General features: G+C 43.1%; 1 protein-coding gene across 6 annotated transcripts; it reads left to right on the top strand.

The window, feature by feature from the left end:
• The first annotated feature begins 223 nt into the window (after positions 1-223).
• On the top strand, positions 224-21,449 carry kctd17 (potassium channel tetramerization domain containing 17). Of its 6 annotated transcripts, none has more exons than XM_085760965.1 (7): positions 224-680; positions 11,795-11,903; positions 12,188-12,279; positions 13,846-13,941; positions 15,235-15,360; positions 15,892-16,027; positions 17,867-21,449. In XM_085760965.1, the coding sequence occupies exons 1-6, from the start codon at positions 297-299 to the stop codon at positions 15,985-15,987; spliced, it is 903 nt and encodes a 300-aa protein (XP_085617091.1). In that variant the 5' UTR covers positions 224-296; the 3' UTR covers positions 15,988-16,027; positions 17,867-21,449. The 6 variants fall into 6 exon arrangements, with proteins under 6 accessions (XP_085617091.1, XP_085617090.1, XP_085617088.1 ...); XM_085760964.1 differs by having other exon boundaries at positions 13,843-13,941; XM_085760962.1 differs by having other exon boundaries at positions 13,843-13,989.
• The last annotated feature ends 610 nt before the right edge of the window (positions 21,450-22,059 follow it).

The following is a 22,059-nucleotide window of genomic DNA, read 5'->3' as shown; positions in this document are numbered from 1 at the left end:
GATCTGCACATTTCCATAATAACTCTTAGAAACTTACATTTTATATTCTGACGACCTTTGATTCTGACTTGGCGACTCTGCATGTGGAGCTTTTATTTTGAATGTAGATGTCGGATGTGCTCTGTCTCACTTCCTGTACCTTGACGGTTGAGTCTCGCGGCGCTGGGGGCGGAGCGAGGCGGGCGGTTGGTAACGGCCACGGCTAGTAACTGCAGACCGAGCCGAGCCGAGGCAGCAGCGGACTCAGTCACACCGACGCCCCTCGCTAGTCGCTTCGTCTCAGCGGCTTCTTCCAAATGGCAACGACGGCGGACGACCAGCGGGAACCGGCGGACGTCGCTGCGCTGTCGACGCACCACCAACACCAGCCGCAGCACCACAACAGCAACAACAACAACAACAATAACAACAACAACAAAGACAGCGAGGCGGCGGGAGACAGCGCGACCTCCGCCACCGCCGCCACCGGCAGCTCGACCGACTCCGGCGGCGGCGGCACGGCGGCGTCGCAGAGCATCGGTAACGGCTCGGTCATCAACCCCGGCGGGGGCAACAACGGGAAGTGGGTCCGGCTGAACGTCGGCGGCACCGTGTTCCTCACGACGCGGCAGACCCTCCTCAAGGAGCAAACTTCGTTCCTGTACCGGCTGTGCCAGCAGCAGGACCTGCACTCAGACACGGTGAGCGCCCCACGGACACTTCAACACCCCGGTAATGTGGCTTCACAGCGGGGGGGAATGACCGCTCAGTCCTAACACAGGCTTTAAGTAGCTGTGTATGTGAGTCTGTAATGAGACTGTGTTTTATTGTTCCCTTTGGCTCGTGAGTTGTCTTGATAATGTGACAGCCAATTAATCACTCTACAAGCCAATAGTTAATGTTTATATCAAGATAAGTCTCAAACATGGCTGGTTTTCCTCTGTCCCGAAGGTCAGCATTAAACTGACCCCTCTCAGTTTTATATTATGAGGCACCACATTAACATTTTGATCACATTCCCGTTGTAACTATTAGCCGTCTGTGACCAGCACTGCACTGTGTTATCCATCTGTTGTAACTTAACACAAATCCCTCACAGATGCGTGCATTTGTTGCATCCCTCTAAAATATCTCTCCATGATTTACTTCCATTGGTATGAAAGGTGGATAAGCCCTAACATGGTTAAACGATTTGGCTTGCAATATTGTGTGTGCAGGTCTTGGCATGAATGAACAAAAGCCCATTTGGGTCTTGATGATGATAGAAAGCCAGTGTTTTATCTAATCAGTGATGAATAGAGAAATCATTGTCCCTAACTTGTGCAATATTATGTTTTCATCCACTAAGGATTCATAGCAGCCTCTTCCTGTACTATTGTGTTATCTGTAAATTGCTCCGTACCCCCAAAATCTGTTACCACAACTCTGTTCTTCCCCTGAAATGCAGCCTGTGGCTTCAAATCAGGAGTTGGCAAATGACCAGCTGATGTATATGCAGTGTCGAGCTCTCTCTCTCTCTCTTTCCTGTGTGTGTGTGTGCGTTTGTCTCTGCATCATTTTGTGGTGTGAATGTAGCTTGAGTCAGATGGATGAACACGTGCCGCCTCTTCTGCGGGGAGCTGCACAGTCAGTAGCTGCTGTACAGCTGGCATCTTATAGGGAGAGAGAGAGAGAGAGATGTGTGTATTATGTGTTTTCCAGTCACATGTAGGCTGCACACACTGTAAGGGCTGACAAGACTCATAAATGATGCATATTTCTATTATACTGCAGCCTTTGATATGCATGTGTGTGTGTGACAGTCAAAGGGGCAGGTCGTCCTCGTAGCCTGGACTCCACTGGAAGTTGGCATTTAGTTCCTATCGGATGAAAACCTCTTGTCTCTAAAATGTCAGCTCTTATAACCACTGTAATTAAATTATCTTTAATAGGGCATAATGGGGAGACAGCGTATGATCATGGAGTGTGTCATCTTATACTGAAAATATAGGGTTTTGTCCTGTATGCCCTTATTATATAACGTATTAGCAAAGAGCTGACAGGAAATGAGGAGAAGAGAAAGAGGGTAATGACATTTAAGAAAGGGCCCTGACCGAAGAGGAATCAGTGATGTTACATGGTGTGTGTCTTAAACCTCTAGGTCACCAGCACACTCCAGAGTTATTGATCTTTAGCTATTAGAGGCTGTAGTTATTAATGGATTGACAGAAATTAATCTGCTACACTTTTCTTAATAATGGCAAAACATTACTGGGTTGACCTTCTCAGAAATGTGAATTATTGCTCTTCTTCAATAATTAACATCATATAACTTGTTTTCTGGACTTTTCTTGGACAAAGTAGGACTTTTCAAGGCATCACCATGGGTTTTAGGATTTAAAGGGATAATTCAACATTTTGGCAAATTGGCCCATTGCAATAATCCCTATAGTTTTAGGAGTAGGTTTGTTACCTTTAATTGTCGGTGCAAGCTGTTTTTAGAACGGCGGAGCAGAGCCACGAGCAGCTCAGAGCTACACTACGGAGGCTTATGGGATTTCTTGGTTTCCCTCATCAAACTCATCAAATACACAATCCAATAGAGTTGTTTTAGAGGTAAATGCATAGACTGCTTGCTGAAAACCTGCCCCTGACGGGAACACGCATCAGCGGTTTTACATGAATTTACCTTGAAAACAACTCTGTCTCGTAACATTCTGTTATTATCTCACAAAAAATAATAATATAGGGATTATGGCAATGGGACAATTTGCCAAAATATTGAACGACCCCTTTAAGTGATTGGTGATTTTATACAGCAAAACAGAGAAATTAATGAGTCCAGTGATCAGCAGCATTGCAAAGAGTCATTTGTTACAGCCTTTAAACAGGGTTGAGGAACTGCTTATAGTTAAATAGCTAAACAAGAATTAATTCAAAAAAATATAAATATAAACACCTTTTATTGATGCCCCAGTCCTCTTTGAATGGCAACATTATCCTCACTGGTCTGCTGCAGCAGAGATAATGAACCATAGTAAAATTAATGGCAGAATATCTGTCAGTTGATAAATTTATGTCATCCTACCGTATACAGTATATTATCATATTGTGAAAACCCTGGTTGCAGATTCTCACAAAGTCACATGGCCAATGCTTTCCAGAAAGATTTCCCTCAGCTGAGGTGACAAAAGCAGAAAGTTAAGAGTTTTTTTTTTTTTGCTCGACAACAGCAGCGACTGTTCCCCTGCTGCACCACTAGGCTCTTGTGGAAAGAATATTCCCATGTGACCTTCAGCCGCGACCTGACAGTAGCTCCCTCAGCATCACCCCAAGACACAGAGTCACACACTGGATCTCTGTGTCTCACACACACACACACACACACACACACACACACACACACACACACACATACACAAACACACCTACATCTCTTTACTTCTCTTATTCCTCATCACCGTTCTTCCCATCCCTGTCGTCATCATCCTGTCCTCCTCTCATCCTTGCTCTCAGCAGCTGACTCACTCTGAATGCTTAGCACATGTTTGTCCTTTTCTCGTCCGCACCTTGTATTTCTGCTTTTTCTTTTTAAATCGCAAACTCTTCAATCTCAGCAGAAGCAGAAACTTTATTTTCCAGCTGGATTTCAAAAGGCGTCCCACTCTGCTATCTAGGTCAATGTTTGGTACTACTTATACGTGAATGGATGCATGGCTACAGACCATAATAATCACAATGTGGTCAATATCTAAATATCCAAATCCCATAAATGTTGTGTTGCTACAGAGACGCCATCGCTAACAAATCATATTCTCAAGATGTAAAGGCACGTGACTGTTTAGTGCAAGACCCAACAAAAATCACACCATCAGACAAGTGGAAATAAAAATAAAAATGACCACTCACTTAAATTGCAAACACATATCACAATATCTGCACAATATACACAATATGATGTTGTGGTGCAGCCCTTGTCTCATTTGTTGCATGTTCTTTGTTGTCTGTCTATAATGTGTCCCTGAATGTAGTTATATCATGATGATAGTTGCTACTGCTCCCTCATTACTGATACAAGAACAAATTCCTTTGTGCTGTACACATAGACAGAGGTTTTTAAAGTGAAGAACGAAAGACTGGTGGCCTGAACATCAAGGGTTTTACCAAGCAAAAATAGTGATGCTGCTGAGATCGTCAGATGTAAGCAGGGCTGCACTGTGGAAACCCAAAGGAAAGATTTAGTTTAGTTAGATAATCATTGTGCTGCTGATTCATTCTGTTGTAAACCACAATAATAATGACAGGAGAAATGTGACACAATCACAACCTCACAGTTTTACCTTCAGAAGCCTTATGATGAATAGAGACCATGTTCCTCTGAGACAATAATAGCCACTGATCCTAACAGCTGGGAGTGCACACGAGCATGAATGATACAACAGATTGGGCGCACAGTTAACACAGGACAAAAATCTGTCACTTATGAATCGGCCATTCTCTAAAAAGGCAACACAGATGCGGATGAATCCTACAGACGTTGATGTTAGCGTCACAGTCGGGCCAACCGGTTCAGGCTGTGTGCTGGAGGTCGGCCACTCAGCCGTATCACTGCATCAGCTGACCGCAGACATCACAGCGCTATAGATAACAACAAACCACCCGAGAATAGCAGATCACCGTCACGATCCCAAACTCTTCAGATCAGTGCGTTATCTCAGAGTGGGGCCTCCTCGACTGAAACAGTTGCACTTTCATGAAAGAAAACAGTGATCTTGAGGGAGAAAATAGCTGGTTTTTCTTTTGTTTAGTCTGTCAGTGTCAACAGCAAAATAAATAGATAATGAGAGAACACCTGCTTACCAATCCCATCAGAAAACCCTGTCATTGAGCTCTGCTGCTAGAAGGGAACTGATAAAATAAACACTTTGCAATAATCCTGTCCAAAAATCTAACCTCAAGTGTCCTTGAAGAAGTTCAGCCTGTGTGTTTTCTGTTTCCACTGAGGAGAAAATCTGTTTTTTTTAATCCACACTGGAGTCTCCCTCTAATCTGCTGGCATCGGCCTGTCTCTGCTCAGGGGTTCTGGGCTGTTTTTACCCCCCCACCCCACACACACTGACTGTCTGGCAGTGTATGACTGTTTTAATGAGATTACCGGCACATCAGTCGCCCTCCCCCCTCACCTAGCCGAACCCAGGGCTCTCCACTGTTAATACGGCCCGAGCTGACTTCACGCCGCCCCAATCCAATTACATTATGTAGCTAACATTCAGCTTTGATAGCCGGATGATGTGAGCTGTACAGGTGTAGCAGGACCGCCGGTGGCAGACTAACAACATAATCTTATTACAACAGATTTGTAAATCAATAGTTTGATTCATATTAAGTACCAGGGCGATTGTGCAGTCGGCTTATGAATGGCCTGGAGTAGGGACTGAAGTTACCATTAGTTTTTTTTTTTTTTTTTGGGCTTGTAAACTCAGCATGAATTCCACCAACATGCCCGAACTGGCTTTATTACCTTATCCATGCTGTGTGTGATAGGAGGCATCAGTAGGAACCAGGGATAGTGAAAGATGCCAAGATTTTTATGGGAATCAACCATGCAGACTTGTCTGAACTTGTCATTTTGTTGCTTTAAGGGAACTTCTGTCAGGACCACATAATATTACCTCGATGGGTCCACAAAAAAACGTAAAAAGGGGGTCAAGGAAGAGAGCCCACTCATGAACCACACAGGCTGCACGCTGGCATGCACACCCTGATTGACAGGCACACGCTGGCATAATTATGGATTTTTTTTATTTTTTGATAAGTCCACCTGCTCACTGATTTGGCAGCCCACCGCGATTTGTCCTGTATCACTGATGACCAGTCGCACCTGGGTGGTGTGTGTGTGTGTGTGAACGCTGCATAGCATGGCAGGCTTGACAGTAGTCGGCATTCATATAAAAAAACGATCTTAATTAAAATTAGCAGGGAATATCTACCTCCGTACCTCTTACCTCTTACCTCGCACCACCTATCTCTGCAATTTGGTCGACCTCGATTTTGTTTTGGCTTTTTTTCCCCCTTCTTCTTCTTTTTCTTCCGTTACCAGATCCCTACTGCACAGACTTCACTAAATCATGCAGATGAGATGTCGTCAGTGCAGGATGCCCGCGCTCATATCCGGATATTTTGGCTTCGGTTTGAATGAATGAGTGTTTATTTCGATCACAGCATCAAAATTTCAACAGAACAAATTCAAGGTAGTAACAAATACTATACAGCAGGTCGAAAAGGGTTGCGGCTGAAGCAAAGCTTATAGCTGCCGCACCCTCATACAGTGGGAGGAATCGGCGACGAGTCATCCATCTTTGTATACATAGGTGTGAAGCTGCAGGATGCCTCCTACATCAAAAATGTCAGCAACTCAGAGAAGTCGATGGTTCAGCCAAACCATCTGCGATGCCGGGAATGATAAATCAGACCTGTCCCTAATTAGCAGTCACACTCGTGTCCAGAGTTTTCTCACATCTGACCCCCTTTTAGCTCAGAGTAACGTGGGCAGGCCCGTATGTTACAATTGCATAGTCACAATGCAGATCCAATTCAGTCAGGCAGCGCTCCTCTCTGTAGAAGCCATTTTGATAGAAAGCTGGTAATTAAATGTGGCTTGTAAAAACCATCTGTCTGGTCAGTCTGATGAAGAAGTTCATTAACACAGATACAAAGCAACTGTGTGCTGAGTTTAAAATGTGCAGTTTTGAGGAAAACTGTGGCGACTTGGTGCTCTAACTCGTGCCACAAAGAAGTACTGAGCTTTGACTTCCCACCTTGAAAATACCTAAATATTTATATTAAAGGTACAATATGTAAGAATGTGGCCAAAAACGGTTACTGCAGTCAAATTCAAAACACAGCGATCTGGTTTTTTCTCCCAGCCGTAGCGGCAGCTCAGTGGAAGCAGACCGTGGTTGAAACGCCACTGACGCCGCCGTGACTGGGAGAGAGGGCTAGGTGCCCCAACATGTAAACACGTAAATTCAAAACATAAACATGATTTGCAGTCTGCAAAAAAATATTTTTAATGCGAATACTCTGGCTTTACTATTGTTGTTGGTGAGTTCATCATGTTATATGAACATTATTCCTTAGTCTCTGTGACATATTAGGAGGATTTTACGGCCAGTTGCTTTAAATTTCTTACATATTGTACCTTTAATCCTTGAGAAAAGGAATTCAATATTTTTTTCAAGGTAACCATGTCAGAATTATAGAATTAGTCTGGATTGGAAATGAACATGCAAATTATTTCTAAATGAAGCTTCAGAGTTGTAGAGGAAGTGGTCAAATCGTGTGTGTGTGTGTGTGTGTGTGTGTGTGTGTGTGTGTGTGTGTGGAGTCAACAAGGTTTTTGTTTTGCTATCGACTGTTTCGGCCAGGGGGGGTGTACTCACCTGTTCAGGGTGATGTTGTTCTGAAGTTGCATCCAATTTGCCTGATACACACACATGCAAATTCTCTGTCAACTATTAACTCACCTCAGTCGCCCCTGTCCTTTTCACAACTGTAGATATTATCTCGTGAACAGAGTACAGCTACGCATCGAATCCTAAACATGACAAGGACCTCTTCAACTCTGACCCACATATATAATATCACACTGTTTAAGCAACATGTAGCTTCAGGAAAGTGCTAAAACAAGCAGATGTAACGTACTTGGCGCAGTCATGTAGGAAATTCACGTTAGTGAATAGAGAGAAATGTTTGGGTGGATTGAAAGAAAGTTTACCAAGAAACGAAATGAAATGCTCACATGGACATTGTTATGTTGTGTTATTATTCAGTGTGCAGGGCAGAGAGGAGAAAAAGACGAGCTAGAGTGGAAGCTGACGGGAAGAAACTTGCCTGCTGAAATCAGCCAATTGATGAATAATGTAGTATTGTGATGAAGCCCATCAAACGATTAAGTCAAAGTCAATGTCCTGCAGCTGCAAACGGGTCCATCACAGTGAATAACTACTGATTCGGTGCGTGTGTGTGCATGTGTGTGTTTGTGAGAGAGAGATACCACGGCTCTGACACATCCAGGAAGCTTCTCCCCAGCGCTGTCATGCCCACACTGTCAAGTCAAGTCACGTCGATGAGGCGTCGGTCTGTCCTCCACCGCAGCTCTGTGTCTGTGTGTGTGTGTATCAGTCTTTGCTCTCTGCTGCAGTCACAGCCTCTCCACACGCTAATCACTGTGATTTTCAGAGCACACACACACACACACAGTGCTGTGTCGATACAAGCTGTCTCCATATCCCATCCCTTCATCCCATCCTCTATCCTCTCTGTGTCTCTCCTTGTGGTGTGCGCGCACACACACACATACACACACACATGCACTGATATCCCATGTGTCCTCCTCATCCTCCGCCTGTATGGCACCGTCCCTTTACGCTCCTCCTGTGGTTTGTAAGGACAAGTGCGCCTGCCTTTCATCTCTAATTAGGGGATGTCAGGAGAACTGATGCTCAGACACTGATCTGAAGATGTGTGGTGTTTTTCTACTGTACCCAAGATGTCGAAGGCACTGGAGATGTGATTCTCTTTGATCTGGAAAGAGCAGTAGGCCTATAATAACATCAAAATCCAGGAGAAGGCAGGCATAGTGATGAACAATAACAACACCAACACGTAGAATGACATCGACAAGTCTGGGTGCAGCTAGCCAGCTACCGTTTCACCACGATTTATGCAAAACAACAAACACTGATGGTTGGAGATATTTGCGTTTGATGTGAATCATCAGGGAAAATGTATAGACATCCTCAAAGCCAGTAAGCAAACAGTGTGACAGAACATTTGAATTGACCGGAAGAAATACCTCAAACCCATCTAACCAGTTCAGAGACAACAACGTAGGCTAGACCTGTTCACATTGGTTTATCGGTCTGTCTGTCACCTCGTTAGTCAGTTTGATTTTTAGTATTTGATTTCTTGCACACATGCTCGTGTTGGTTCGCTGTGCAGCGAAGTTTGCATGTTAGTCGTGATTATTTTTTTTCTTTTGAGGCCCTTGTTACTGTTATCTTATTTCAAATGAGTGATTCAGTTAATCTGGTTGCACCATTAAAACCAAAAAATATAAGGACTTAAGTGAGGTCTGCTTGTTGTGAACATCTGTGCCGCATCTGTGTAAACAGGAAGTCACAAGCTGTAGTATATCTAACGTGTCGTCATTTTAGGTACGTTGTGTTATTTAAGTGAAAGGTTATTAAGTGAGATGTGTCATCAGTTAAACAAGACGTCTGAGTCTCTTTATTAGTTAAGTTTGTTCAGTTCGCTATGCAGCAGTTTAACCAGCCACTGGGTGTTTTAATCCAGGGGTGAGTAAATGACCACCTGGTCAACACTTAGGTTCTTAATGGGCAAGGTTTGAACTTTAGTTTCAAAAAGTAATGGTGAAAGACAGTGATGATTGGCCCATCAGGATCCTCCCAGCAAACACCAAATCTGAAGGTGCTCTGGTTAGAAAAGCCACGACTCAGAGTCGCATCATGGCCGCTCCATCAGAAGACGAGGAGGAGGAAGTGACTGACAGACTCAACTCTTACCTGTCTGTAATCATCTTATTTATTTACACAGCTGCACTGTAAGCGTGGAGCACTCAGGTCGATGGTAGCTACTGATAATATTTCAGTCCTAAATGAACAAACGTGGATTTGCATAAACACCCTCAAAGTCCATTAAAGCCTGTTACATATTTGAAAGCAGCTGTAGATGCTGAGCAACTGGTCCCTGCAGCAGCATAGACACACCACCAGACTGGATCAGATACACCGGCAGGATTTTTTATGTAGATTCAGTCTTTGAGGTCATCACAGTTACAGTTACAGTTAGCAGTGCTGTCCATGTTAAAGGGATAGTTCAACATTTTGGCAAATTGGCAAGTTTTAGGAGTAGGTTCGTTACCTTTAATTGTCGGTGCAAACTATTTTTAGAACTGCGGAACAGAGCCGCCAGCTGCTCAGAGCTACGCTACAGAGGCTAATGGGATTTCCTGGTTTCCCTCATCAAACTCATCAAATACACAATCCAACAACTCCAAAACGCTCTCGTGGACAAGTTGTGATCTGCACATTCACAACGCTATGAGATAATAACGGAAAGTGCGAGACAGAGTTGCTTTCAAGGCAAATGCAGAGACAGGAATGCGCATCAGCGTTTTGCATTGAATTTACCTCGAAAACAACTCTGTCTCGTAACGTTATGTTATAGCGTCTTGCATCTGTGCAGGTCACAACTTGTGCATGACAGCATTTTGGAGTTGTTCGATTGTGTATTTGATGATCCCATCCCATTAGCCTCTGTAGCGTAGCTCTGAGCAGCTCGCGGCTCTGCTCCGCCGTTCTAAAAATAACTTGCACCGACAATTAAAGGTAACAAACCTACTCCTAAAACTATGGGGATTTGCCAAAATGTTGAACTATCCCTTTAATAGAAGTGCTTACATACATCTGCTCTCTTCCCTCTGTGTGTGTCTATTTTTCTTTCCAAACTAACACTGCGGCTCAAAATTTTAATGAAAGTGCCACCGGGCAAATGGTGGTTGTTGGTTGAGGAAAGACTTTGGTGGCTGCATGTGTTGGAGGAGGAAGTAGGAAATAGAAGTGTGTTGTTATCTTCACCTGCTTCACACCCACCTGAACTCAGATCAGTAGAAGTGAATTCTGGGACTTACCAGTCTGAATCAGAGAGTCAGGTTGTGTCTATATCGTAACTCACTGTCGGTTGTCCTGCTTCTTTCTCTACAACCCACTGAACCATGTGTTAATGATAAGTATTCAGTACATGCAAGCGAAGCGATGTAACCTTTTCATACAGTTCCCAACCATTCCCCCTCTCTCTCCACTATCTCCGTCTCTCTGCTTGAATCTCCTAAAGGCTTGAATGTTTTTGACTGGATTTCTCCAGCAGTGGTTCTTTTGTGAAACCAGCTCTAAAAGGGGACTCTGCTTCGAGCAATCATCACGAGGAGAAGCAGGGGGAGGTTGTGTGTGTGTCTTTGTGTGTGCGCAATGTGCATGTGTATATGTTGGAGGGGTAGTAGTCATGACATAACAGTCATAACAGCCAGGCAGCCTTGGCAGAAGTAGCCTGGAGGTGGTAGAGAAGCAGGCTGTCGAGTCGACACACGTGTGTAACAAAAGTCACCAGCAAATGCTGCCGAGTGCTAGAAACCAGTAGCGTCTTTGTCCAGCTACATAAAACTGCTGTGGCAGGACAATCTCAAGGGAAACGCAGATGACAGCATTGGATTTGACAGCGGGAAGCAACACAGCCTGATGAAAAATGAGGAGAAACAGGACAGCTAGTAAACCTGTAGATAGTATATCTAGTTTTTTCTCTTCAAGGAAAACAGAGCACCACATGATTTTAATATCAACAGAATTTCTACCCTTTGGGGGACTTTTATTTTGAAGGAAAAAGCCATTCGCAATGAGTGTTTCTTCTGTACATCTGGCCTGGGCAGCCAGTACTGCATACTTAGGATGGAAATAGCCAACCAGGATGTTTTTTTTTTCTCCAGCTAGCGAGCTTTCATGTCTAAAAATAGTCAGTATATTACAAAAGGGGCTCATTGCTTGTGGAAGAAACATAAAAGTAGCCAAGGACATGTCTAGATTAATGAATACTGTAACCTTTAATGCAATAACAATGCACTCAAAAATACCCTTGGTTAGGGCAGAAGAAAAGTCTCCATATTAAACATAATAATTGACCTCATGTCAGTTTTGGGATGTGCTGATGCTTTACCAAAGTGTTTTATTCGTCTGTCTCTTTACTTCCTCCTCTGTAACAGGACGAGACGGGGGCCTATGTGATCGACAGAGACCCCACTTACTTCGGTCCCATCCTCAACTACTTGCGGCATGGCAAACTGGTCTACAACAAGGAGCTGGCCGAAGAAGGTCTCATACTTTAACTCTACTCAGACGGTCATGGGTGCAGGAGTTTGTTTACTTTGTGGTCTGGTAGAAAATACTGTGTGCCTCCCTGTGATGTTGTTGCTCATTGAATCTCTCTGGGCACTTAAAGTTTCTAGTTTGGGTGGTAAAAAGTAACTGTATATATACAGATAAATATTGCTGTATACTACTATACTTTGATATGTTCACACTTCAGCTCGCACCAATGAATGGTGCTGCAGTGTTCAGCGTTCAGCAGCTGAGTGGTGTTTTTCTGTTGCGACAAGGTGTCCTGGAGGAGGCCGAGTTTTACAACATCACACCGCTCATCAAACTGATCAAGGAGAGGATCGTGGAGAGAGACTCCAAAGCCACACAGGTATGAACAGAACCAGGTCCAAGTGTTTTTATCCCTGAGTATGTTATGTTTTCAGGCTCTGTGTCCGTCTTTTAGTTTGAAGCACACGTTCAGTAAACCTGAAGTTTGGTGGTCAGAGTTCAAATGTTAAAGGGATAGTTCAACATTTTGGCAAATTGGTCCATTGCCATAATCCCTGTAGTTTTGTTACCTTTAATTGTTGGTGCAAGCTGTTTTTAGAACGGCAGAGCAGAGCCGCAAGCTGCTCAGAGCTACGCTACGGAGGCTAATGGGATTTCTTGGTTTCCCTCATCAAACTCATCAAATACACAATTCAACAACTCCAAAACGCTCTCGTGGACAAGTTGTGACCTGCACATTCACCACGCGAGATGATAACGGAACAAGTTGTTTTCGAGGTATTTGAGGAGTTTGATGAGGGAAACCAAGAAATCCCACTAGCCTCCGTAGCTTGCACCAACAATTAAAGGTAATGAACCTATTCCTAAAACTATAGGGATTATGGCAATGAGCCAATTTGCCAGAATGTTAAACTATCCCTTTATGGTTAATGTGACTTCACAGAACACATTTTTGGCCTTAATCCAATAATTCTTAAAAGGATGAAGTGATAAGGACACTATAATGTTCTTCAAATTATTTAACTTGAAGAATAGATGGGGATTATGAGCATATGTCCTTCAACCTGGCCAGTCGGCAGAATCACACAACTAGTTCTGATGAAGGAGCTGCTGCTTCACTCTGAGCTGTCGGGTGTACAAACAAATCCAGTACATCATGTAAAGATAATATTTTTAAACCATGTTACATTGCATCTGGCAGTTCTAATATGCACCGTGCTAAAGCTTGTCAAAACAGACACACGAACATACTGCACACACACACCCACAGCATTATGTTTCTGCTTTGCCTTTCAGTCATTTTCTCTTTGTCAGTGATTTCACCCTCCTGTGCTTCTCTACAGAGAGAGCCCTGCTGTGTATCAGGCTCCTCTCTGCTTTCTTTTCTTGTCTCAGGATGGTTGCACTCACTCTTACATAATCCCACTGCCCTCTCCTACATACGCCCACTCTCCCTGCGTCCTACTGTACTTCACTGGACCTGCTGTCATTTGCCTGCAGTTAAATATTGTGCAAAAGAATAAGAGAAGTGGAGCTTTTGTATCAAACCTACAGGCACATGCTTGTTTCTTCTCTGCTTGCTGTCCGCTGCCTCCATGTTGTGTTGCAAAGGGTTAGTGGAGACAGATAAATATATCTGCCAGAAGTGACGTATGATAGGCTTTGTGAGGGTTCATTGACCGGATGGCATCTGGTCATTGAGCGCCTGGTTTGTTATTTTTGGTCCTTGCAGTTTTATTAAACCCTCTTAGCCAATTATAGTCAAGTACTATAAAATTAAATTGCAACATACTGTAGGAGAAGCTGACTGGTATGTTTGTACACTCCAATACATCAGTGTAGCTGATGAATCAGAGTTGAATCATTTGTTTTTCTTTTATTTCTCTCTCTGAAGTTACCCTCCTTCTCATCCATCCATCTCTTCCTCTCTTTCTCCCCCCAGCAGGTGCCCCCCAAGCACGTCTACCGGGTGTTGCAGTGTCAGGAGGAGGAGCTCACCCAGATGGTCTCCACGATGTCGGACGGCTGGAAGTTTGAGCAGGTCAGCGTGCGCGCCTGCAGAAAGCCCCGCACCGGACTGCTCTGGACTGTGGGTTGGACTCACGCTGCTGCTGACCCTTTAATCTTGACCCTTGGCCTGACCCCTTTGGCCCTGACCTGAGCCCTGCTACTGTATCTGCACTCCCCAAATGAGTTCAAGACTTCCTGGCTAAAGTAGATTCTGCCTCTGAAAATCGCAATTTATTAACCACTATCATTAGCTCATGAATCTAGTGAGTCCACGAGAGCTTTAATTACAGATGGTTCCTCTTGTGAAAACAAAAAGATGTTTGGCAGCACAGTCAGATAAGGTCCGTCCTCTGCAAAGTTAAAATCATTACAACAGTGGTTGTGTGGGTGCAGCCTGGAAATGTTGCTTTCTTCTAGTTTAATGACTATGCACATTCTGATGGGTTTTTTTATATGAATGCAGTAGTTGAGCATTTTGATTTGATGTGATTTTTGGCCCAAACAAAAGAAGGGAATTTTTTTTGTTGCACAAAAATTGGGAAGATTATAGAGCTGCAAAAATAAGACAGTTAGAAAAAAAAAACATTTGAAAATAGAAAAGATCTGTTAGCAAATTAATCATTTTGTGAGTAAAATGTGATTAAGTGAGAAAATTGTTGATAGCAATACAAGAACATATGTAACTGGCACATTGATAATGACGGTTGTTAGTCGCAGCTGCGCACGTGTCGCACAAATCAAAAGTTTGTAGCTTCAGATCAGTATTTCCTTTCACATTGTCTACGTTCTGTCAGGAACAAGCAGCACACCAACTACAGTGTGAACACATTAAAAGAGTATTGATCTGTAATGGCAGAAATAGGCAGCAGTCCTTCAGCCTCCTGAGTTGTGAGACTTTAATTTATTAATGGTTTCTCCATTAGTGAGTCTTAATAGTTGAGCCTGTCCACACTGTAGCCTAGAAGTCCCATTTAGACCCCCCACCCCCCTCCACCTCCACCTCCACCTCCACTGCTTTGGCACTGCATGCTGCACAGCTATCTTATGATTTCCTGCAGACGCTGACCCACAGTTGTTTTGCTGTTCCCACCAGTTAAAGATGCTTCTTGTTGAGTCCAGGCTGTCCACTCTGCTGCTCCCCACCACCACCACCATGCATGAGCACAGAACTCTTTCCCGGCTTTATTATGGGACGTCAGCTTCTCCCACTGTCTCTGTTTTTCTCTGCTGTACTCCCTGATCCTCCCTGACACTCACTCGCTCTGTCTCTGTCCCTCTCTCCTCTGTATATCTTTCTGCATCCATGTCCGTCTCGCTTTTCTAGATGGTGAACATCGGCTCGTCATACAGCTACGGCACAGAAGACCAGGCAGAGTTTCTGTGTGTCGTATCCAAGGAGCTTCACACGCCAGGATCCGGACTGGGTACAGAGCAGAGCCACAAAACTAAGGTACAACTCCTGTTTTCTCTCAAACAAACACACACACAAATATGCTCAAAGACTTGCTACAGGATCAAGGTGTTGGGCTGTGTGTCCCTGTGTGGTCCTTTCCTCTTTTTGTATGTGTTATTTCTTTTTTGTTGTGGTGTGTGTGAGGGGGGTATCTCCCCTCATTGAAGCGGATGTGAGTGTGCTTTGATCCTGCTCTCTCCACTGAAAGCTCCAAATGTCACTCGCCTCGAAATGTCATTCACAAACACATTCACTCCATCATTCACACAGCTCTCCCTCCTCTTTCCTGCTATTATCGATCTCTCACTTTGTCCTCCTGTCTATCACTCTCACTATCAGTCTATCCTCTGTCTCTTTCCTCTGGATATATAGATATATATCTGTCTCTGTACTTACTTCTGAGCCTCTCACTGTCCACTCACTGACACTCATCAGTATGTTCATTTTTTGTCGTTTTCTGTCTTTTTGTTTTTGTTTGTTTCTTTTCTTTTGTGTTTTTCCCCCCTCCGCCCTTCATGCTGAATCAAGCCGCCGGAGATGCAGGAGGAGGAAGCAGCGAAGGAGGAGGAGGAGGAGGAGGAGGGAGGGAGAGATACCACACCAAATGAGTGGCTTAGAGAATGAGGGAGTCATGTTTCTTTGTTCCAAAGAAAGGCGGGAATGGGTGAGGAACTGTGCGATAGATGTGTTAGTGGGTAGACCTCTTAGATTTTAGTGTGTGTGGTGTGTGTGTGTGTGTGTGTGTGTGCGTTTGAGAGAGAGTGATCCGGGGTGTTTCATGTCACTGCACTGAGTTTGACCTCTAAGCCGTCTCCATGTCTCTGCAGCTCAAATGAGACTTTGTGTGTAACTCGTGGCTTTGAGACACATGGGAAATGTTGTTTCTTTTCCAGCAAAGACTCATATTTCATCTGTGTTAAAGGAGACATATTATGCCCCCTTTCCACAAATTAGAATAGTTCCCAAGTGACTTAAAGACAAATCTGTGACATGCTTTGGTCAAAATACCCCGAAGATCAAACATCACAGCTCTTTTCATCCTCTCAAAACAGCCCTGTTCGGAACGGCTGGTTTCAGTGCCTGTCCCTTTAAATGCAAATGAACTACTGCTGGCTGCGCCCCCTCTACCGGTCCCAGGTAGGGGTGGGGTTATGCAAATTTGAAGCTTAGTTACATCACCGGAAGGCAACTGAGGGAACAGCTCGTAAAACCACGTGGATTTCAACCTAGGGAGCCTGCACATTACAAATTTCTTTGTCAATTCTCACAGTTTGGGGGCCGGAATGCAAGACAAACACTCAAATATATGTTAAAGAACCTTCAAAAAATTATATTTCCATAATATGTCTCCTTTAAAATGATGCTGTAATGGGGTTTGACCCTCCAGTAGACAGTAAGAGTAGAAATGCTCTGACAAAAGACCTGAGCTAGCCAACACAAACTACTGTAGATGTGCTATCTTAGGAAGGGGGCGGGGCTTCAGGTGCTGGTATTTGTGACATCAAAGTAACATCAGCATCATTTTAGGTCGATGCCCATGAGCTGCAGTCCTCTGCAGCTTGTACTGTGCTTTTATTTTGAAGGTTTAGATTTGTATTATCTTGTTTGCTCAGTACAGTATTGAAAATATCTTTACAGCACTTTAAATATGAACATGAAGAAAGTTAAAGATGAAACAAAGACGTAGAGCGTAGGAAATGTGGACAATGATACTGTAATCTGACAATTCCAAGATAATTTCATAAAAGACGACAGTGACATTATTTCCCAGTCCCTCCGATGATGTCGGTCCCGTTGGCTGCATAGAGAAAAAAGACTCTCACTGTTTTTCCAGTCGACCCTGCAGTCCTGACACCGTGAGACCGTGTATTGATGATCTCTGCTAATGACCCAGACTGAGCTGCAACGACCACCACCATCTTTTCCCCCGCTAGCAGACGTGTCCTCTGTTGATCAGAGATGGCACTGAAATGAAAACTGTGTGTCCGTGTACATGCTCAGTCTGGTCCATCAGTGACCCGACACATCCTCACAGATATTGATTGTGCGCTGTGTTTCTATGGGATCTCATTACCAGCGCTGTGACATGAAATATCCCTGACCTTTCAGTGCAGCAGTAGTGTTAGATGTCCTCAGTGTGTGTACATGCTGTAAATACAGTCTAAGTGTAGAGTCACACACAGATACACCTACGACGACATAACGCACACCCACAGAGACATTTAAACATAAATTCAAGTAAATCTCAGGGACACACACATAAAGTAATAAGTGGTTAAAACATGGCTGTGTATGTTTTTGTTGATGTTCCCAGACATTATGCATGTTGGTGAAGTCATTCTGCACCCATTCTGTCACCATTGTCATCACCATTGTCACCATCATCACAGCCAAACTTAGACTGTATACAGTGTTTGTTTTGTTTTCTTTCTTTATTTTCTTTTAGATTGCTCTAAATCTGCAATTCCTAATGTTTTTTTGTTTTTTGTTTTTTATTTCACAGCTTTTCCAGATTCATGGGTCCCGGATGTAAAAGCTACAAGAATTTAAGTTATTTTTTTCTAGGCTTACTACGACATTCTACGACATTTGTGTGTTGTGTCAATGGACGGTCATCGAAACAGATTTGTAGCGCTGTTATCAGTTCATTGACAGAATGATTACCAGGTAACCAAAAAGGAAAAACACAAACAAAACAAAAAAAAACCGAAATTACAGTCAATTGCAGCAAATTCAGTTTTCAGTGAAACTGATTTTATCAGTAGAAATAATCATGTTTGCAGACGTTGTGTTGCGATAGTGGAGCTTAGTAAATTATAACCAAAGATCCAGATTGAAACTGTCTGAACCAAGGTGCTTAACCAAAATATGACGGAGGACATACAGACCTGCCTGAAGAAAAATTGACAAGTTGCTGCGTAGCAATGACCTGTGGATGGTGCAGAGGGATCATCTGTGTCGTGCCATTGTGGATCAATATATTTCCTAATGTTAACGCAGCCGATGTGGAGCATCCATCATTAAATTAGAATTACAGTCACGCTCCTCCCGCTCTGCCCAAACCTTTACTGACCTGCACCAGTTTTCCTGTAGCCCCCTCCTCATTTGTTTTGCACGAGGCAGAAGTTTGAGTCACCTTGGCGGGGAAACAAAACGACAACGCTGATCCTACCGGCTGCTGGCTGCACACATTTTGGAGAAGACCAACTTAGCTTTATTGTTAAGCTTGTGGGAAATAAGAGGGATAAATGTAGTTACATGTTCCTTTTTGTGTGATTTTAACCTTATTGTACACACACTCCAGAGCCTGCGTAAGGCTGGTGTCAGTAAACACTGCTCATAAAAGCTTGTTAGACCACCTGTTCCAGCTGTAGCAAGGGATGGCTGACTGTATTTGCTGCCAGCTTTGCCATTTATTGGTTTGGTTGGCTTTAGATCGACAGATGGAAATAGTCCAACAGGAGACAGACATGGACATCTGTTGGTGAGGGACAGGAGTGCAATCATTCAGTGCTGACCCTACAACAACAGTCTTCGTCCGGCTACAGCACCACTGTCAAAAACAGCAAGTCACTCGAACCGAGCTCAGAGCAGGAACAGCCCGTGCACACACTGCGATGACAAAAGGCACACACACACACACACACACTGCACCAACACTCGGACACACGCACCTGCATCACCTCGTGCCGGTGCATGCTCAGCAGCAGCAGTGGCAGCGTCGTCTCAGTCTGTCGCCCTGGCTGCCGTCCAGAGCCAGCTTTGGCTCCAGCTGACAGAGAGATGGTGGCGTGAGTCAGGAAAAGGCTTGAACAGAGAGAGTGAGAGGAGGAGGAGGGAGGGGAGGGGAGGGGATCAAGCTGAGGAGGAGAGGGTGAGACAGGAGAGCGAGGTGAGTCACCATTTTGTAGTAGTGTAGTGATAGTCATTTTTTGTGAAGCACAGCACAACTCGTACTGTCAACCCTGGTAGTGGACAGAACTGCTGCAGTGCAGGTACCCGATTGAGAAGGGTTTTAAGAAGCTGTCACTTCGACAACACGTGACTTTTAACAGCCTCTGCTGGCACATTGTGGGAACTGCACCCACTGATCACATTTGATGTTCCCAGCACAAGTCAGTGGCACAACCTCTAAAGCTGTGTAAATTGAAACAAGCTGCACGACTGAGGTGTTTACTGAGGATTTACTTTAAGATGTTAGCATCCCACAAGGCGTCAGTGACTATAGAGATGAAATCATTTCTTAAAAAGTAACAGGGTTTTCATAATTTATCAGCAGGTAAATAACATGTAAATACACACCTGGTCTATGATATGTCTACAGTACCTGAGGTCATGTCATAGCAAATCAGAAAACATTTGATCAAACAAAATCTAGAAAACAGAGATGGTAAGAGTGGAAATGGGGCAGCACTGTGTTTTGAAGCATTTCTTGGAGGTATAAATAACTTTGATAACTGAGCTTATCCACAGTGGGAGGAGCCAAACAAGAATAACAGTAAAACTATGTGGGGAAGAGACAAAAAAGGAGAAGAAAGGGTAATATTACATACAAAGTAAGATAGTGCAGTTTACAGTTCAAACTCAAGTTAGCCATGACAGCTGAAGCAGCTGTCCAGTGGTAGTGAATGGCTTCATTTATGTTCATAGATTAGATCATTTTCTTAACAGCTTGGCACTGATCAGTTATCAAATGCTGCTTACACAAGGATAGAGTTATTTGGCTCCGCCCACTGAGGTTTCCCACCCTCACCACAGATTATTTCTACCTCTGAGACTTGTGCAGCCATATTGAGTGTTGGACGTCACCTTCTTACGTCCGATCCAGTATCATTGACTGACCGGCAACATGCTGGAAACACGTAACTGCTGTTTTATACAGGCAAGAAGCAGTTGGAGTCGCAATGTGAGACAATCGAGAATTAAGTACGTGGTTGGTAACTTTTTTTGGAAACATTTTGATAATTAAATCAGAGAAAAAAGGCTGAAAACAGGATATTGTGTGTTTGTGTGTGTGCGTGCATAAGATACAGTCTCTCGTCTATTTATAGCATCACATAGAAACAGATATCGTGGATCTATAGGATCCTTGCAATACATTATTAGCTGGGTTAGGATTAGGAGAACACAATAAATGTTGTAGTAGTGCAGATACAGTTATTCATCATGCTTATGATAATCATAACAGTGATATAAGCAGGAGGGAGAAGACTCGAAGAAACACAATTATGTTCATTGTGCTTTTTTCTTTTTTTTCAACTTGGATCATTCGGTGCCTTGAGTTCAAGCAGCAAAATCGGCGTGTTTAAAGACCGACACGTCACAATGATCTTTGGTGTTACTACATGCATTTCTTTTAAAGACCTTATATTTTAGTTGAAAAAATGGGTGGTTTACAGCCTCACTTAGAGTCCAGTCCAGGTTACAGATTTGTGTAAATGTCTTCACATACATATTTTGTTTTCCAGATGCTCGAAGAGAGATTAAAAAGAAAGTACACACACTGAACATGATGTAAAACTGTTTAAAGCAGCTCTTGTAGAAGGTTTTAGCTGTTTTTGTACAAAATGTCATGCCTTTTATTTTATTTCATTTTTTTGTACGTTTTTTGTTTAATTTATTCTTGAGGGTTTTTTGTTACATACGGAAAAAAGAATTTGGGATTTGACTTTTTTATTGGGGGGGAGGGGTTGATGTCATCTTTGGGTGACCTTTGTTTTTTTCTACTTGAAGTCTGGCTTTTATGTTTCACTGACCTGATGACTTCAACAGTATATTCATCAGGTTTACTGAATAGTTTTCAGTCTTAGTTCACGAAAAATGCTGTTGAGCTGATGTTAGCCAGAGAATAGAGTTTAGAGTTTTCCTATCAAATACAACTGTGTTACCATTAGGTTAGTTTTATAAACCTCAATTTGCATATCCAGTCATCTTGTTTGGTTTGCTGGAGTTACGCTGCATTGATTCATTTGTATACTATTTGATGAATGGTTTCTGCTGTACTATAGAGTGTTTTCACATGTTATTTGATGTGCAAAAGTCTACATAGTAATCTCTTTCATTATTCTGTGCAAAAAAAAAGAGAACATCTGTCAGCAGAAAAACATCTTTATCAGATGCTGGAGTTTCATATTTCTGCTGTCCATATACTGTCATGTCTGTATACAAACAAAACAATGTGACACATGAATTGTAAGGCCTCAGATAAACCTGTACGGGCTTCAAGAGACAATATGTTTAATTCACTGTATTTCATCAGACCTGAACAACGTACAACATCTTAAACAATGTCACGAAGGCAATTTTTTTTTCGTTTGTTTTTTTACTAAATGTAAATGAATGTCACTATTCTCAACAAAAAAATAAACTTTGCCCTTTGCTTTAAAATACAGTTTTGAAAAACTTTTTTTGGAAACCGATGTTATCATCATCACCTGATCATGACCGGCTCACATGTTATTGAACAATAGTCTTAAGCTAGAAATGAATACATGAGTCAAAAGGAGTCATCTTCAGATGTCACTAAAATATATATGCATATGACTTTCCAAGTGCAGAAATAAAGGATGTTACAATGGTCCCTTATCTTATATACAGACTACATAGATTTCTGTTGTTGATTATAAAGCAGATTTAGGTTCCATATTAATACTGTTAAAGTTTAAAGCGCCACAGAGAAATGCACACAGCGTGTAT

The sequence above is a fragment of the Trachurus japonicus genome, chromosome 19, assembly GCF_045865225.1.
Source record: "Trachurus japonicus isolate A0001 chromosome 19, Traja_1.0".
Taxonomy (NCBI): domain Eukaryota; kingdom Metazoa; phylum Chordata; class Actinopteri; order Carangiformes; family Carangidae; genus Trachurus; species Trachurus japonicus.
Note: the sequence above shows the minus strand (reverse complement) of the source record. Positions and strands in the feature narration are given on the sequence as shown.